Below are 2,500 nucleotides of genomic sequence, written 5' to 3' on the forward strand. Positions count from 1 at the left end.
CCCGTTATCACACCTCCCCACACATATGGCATAGTGTTAGCCTCTCCATACAGGGAGAGAGAGGGACGTGAGAGAGTGTTGGAGAGAGAGAGAACCAGAGGTAGAAAAAGAGAAAGAGAGATTATTGAGTACCCTGGCAATAATGTGCACAAAACACACATGCACACACAGACACACACACATACATACCTAAACACACACACACAAATACACACACACACACAAACACATACCTAAACACACACACACAAATACACACATAAAGATAGTAGCAACGGCCCCCTGTGGGAAACAGATAATCCACAGTAAACAGTGCAATCGGCCAAAAGACAAGAACTCGCCACAGGATCCCACTACAGCATGAAAACACACACACACACGCGCGCACACACACACACACACACACACACACACACACACACGCCACGGGAACACACAACTGCAAACCCCAGCACCAGCACACTGCAACACAAAGCAGCAGCAGCAGCAGGGTGGAGGCCGTCCCACAGATGTAGCAACATAAGCCAGTGAGAGAGAGAGACACAGAGAAGTAATTAAAGAAGAGGAGACAGAGGTAGAGGGATGGATTGGGAACGACAGAGAGAGAGACCGTGATAAAAAAGAGACTTGGGAAAGAGAAATAGAGAGATTGAGAAAGGGAAATAGAAAAGTGCATAGAGAAAAGGAGGTAGAGAATGAGGCGGTATTGATGGAGAGACAGAGACAGAAAGAGAGAGAGAGAGAGAGAGAGAGAGTGAAAGAGCAGGTAAAGAGAGAGAAGGCTGATTCGGGCGCCCCTCCCTTCCTCCCTCCGTACCCTCAGTGCTGATCTCTCGCGAGCGGACGAGGTCACTCTTGTTGCCCACGAGGATGATGGGTGTGTTGGGCTGCGTCTCCCTCAGGAGCAGGCGGAGTTGCGAGGTGCGGTGGAAGCTGCGGCGGTCTGTCAGCGAGAACACCAGGATGACCACCTCGCACTGCAGCGTCGACAGGTCCTGTCAATCACAGGACACAGGGAGGGAGAAGTCAACAAACAAGAAAAAAAACACTTAACTAAATAAAAAAACAAACACACAGGCATAAACACACACAAACATTCAGACGGCACGTTGAGCAATAACATAATGGGTGCCGCATGCGAAGGAGATTACACTGCTTTAAAAAGGCAGCGTGACTAGCTAGGTGGTTGCTCCTGGTAGCTGCTGCCCCGGTGGCTGTGACGGATCAATCAGCTCTGCGACTGCGGCACGAGACTGGCATCTCCTCAGTGCCAGGTAAGAAACACAATGGTGCCTCAGACCTGCCTTCAGATCTGTTAGCGGGCAGGGTAACGGGGCTGGGGGATAAACGTGTGAAATCGAGGTTAAGTGGGATGCAGTTCCTCTTCACAAGGGACCCTGCTGCAGAGTTCTGATTGGAGACAAATGCAGACAAATGCAAAAGCTGGAGGCATCTCTGAGGTACGGCCAAGGACAGACAATACACATAAAACACACACACACACACACACACACACACACACATAAACATACAGAAGTGCAAAAAACAACAAAGAAATACGTCATACACATATACACACTCTTTCTCTGAAACACGCAGATGTACAGTCACACACACTTCTGTCACACACATGCACGTACACCAGAGACATGGCTCTTTTCAGGCTGCCCTACATCCCCTCTCTTCAGCCCCTCGGCGGAGCCCACTGAAAAATTCACATCCATCTTTTGGCCAATGGCGTGGCAGCCCCTGGAGCAGGGAATTCACCGCCCCAGAAACAGCCTCCGATCTCTAGCCGAACGGAAGTGACTGAGGACCCACCCCCACACCCCCACACACACACACACAAACACACCCACACCACCTGTCACCCTCTTACACACACACACACTCACACATGCATACACATAGATACACACACAGATACATGAATGCTTAGACACACACATACACAAACAGAAACAGACAGGCACACACACACACACACACACACACACACAGTGAGGTGAAGATGGGTGGATGGACAGAGGCTCATCTTCACAGTGGAGCAGAGCTGAGCTGATGCTGGAGGCTGGCAGACTAAAGAAGTGAGTGTGGAGGCGCATGGGGGAGAGATCAATAAAGGGCATTATGATGGAGAGTGTCCCGCCTGTTCGGTCGACAAAGTAAGAGGCTGTTGGGTCGGAAGCGATGAATGGCCGCCCTGCGAGTGGTCCTCCCAGCGCCAATCTCATCTTGTTTTTTTTCCTCTCTCTCGCTTATCTCTCTCCCTCTCTTGTCTCTCTCTCTTTCTCTCTCTCTCCCCACACACAGCCCAGGCCATCTGTCAACTTCCCCCTTTCCCTTCCTCAACTGAACACACACACACACACACACACACACACACACACACACACACACACACACACAGACACACACACACACATACACATATATGTACACAGACAAACACACACAGGCTCTCTCACAACACACACCACCACCAGTTTTTCTCCTAATT

The 2,500-nt window shown here is 50.3% G+C and overlaps 1 protein-coding gene across 1 annotated transcript in view; it reads right to left on the bottom strand.

Annotated features, from left to right (window-relative positions):
- Positions 1–2,500, bottom strand: part of rem2 (RAS (RAD and GEM)-like GTP binding 2) — a 16,279-nt gene that overhangs the window by 2,233 nt on the left and 11,546 nt on the right. The window contains 1 exon segment of the mRNA XM_048254913.1: positions 818–995. Within this exon segment, the coding sequence (XP_048110870.1) occupies positions 818–995 (178 nt within the window).

This window comes from Alosa alosa, chromosome 1 (genome assembly GCF_017589495.1).
Source record: "Alosa alosa isolate M-15738 ecotype Scorff River chromosome 1, AALO_Geno_1.1, whole genome shotgun sequence".
NCBI classification, from domain to species: Eukaryota; Metazoa; Chordata; class Actinopteri; order Clupeiformes; family Clupeidae; genus Alosa; species Alosa alosa.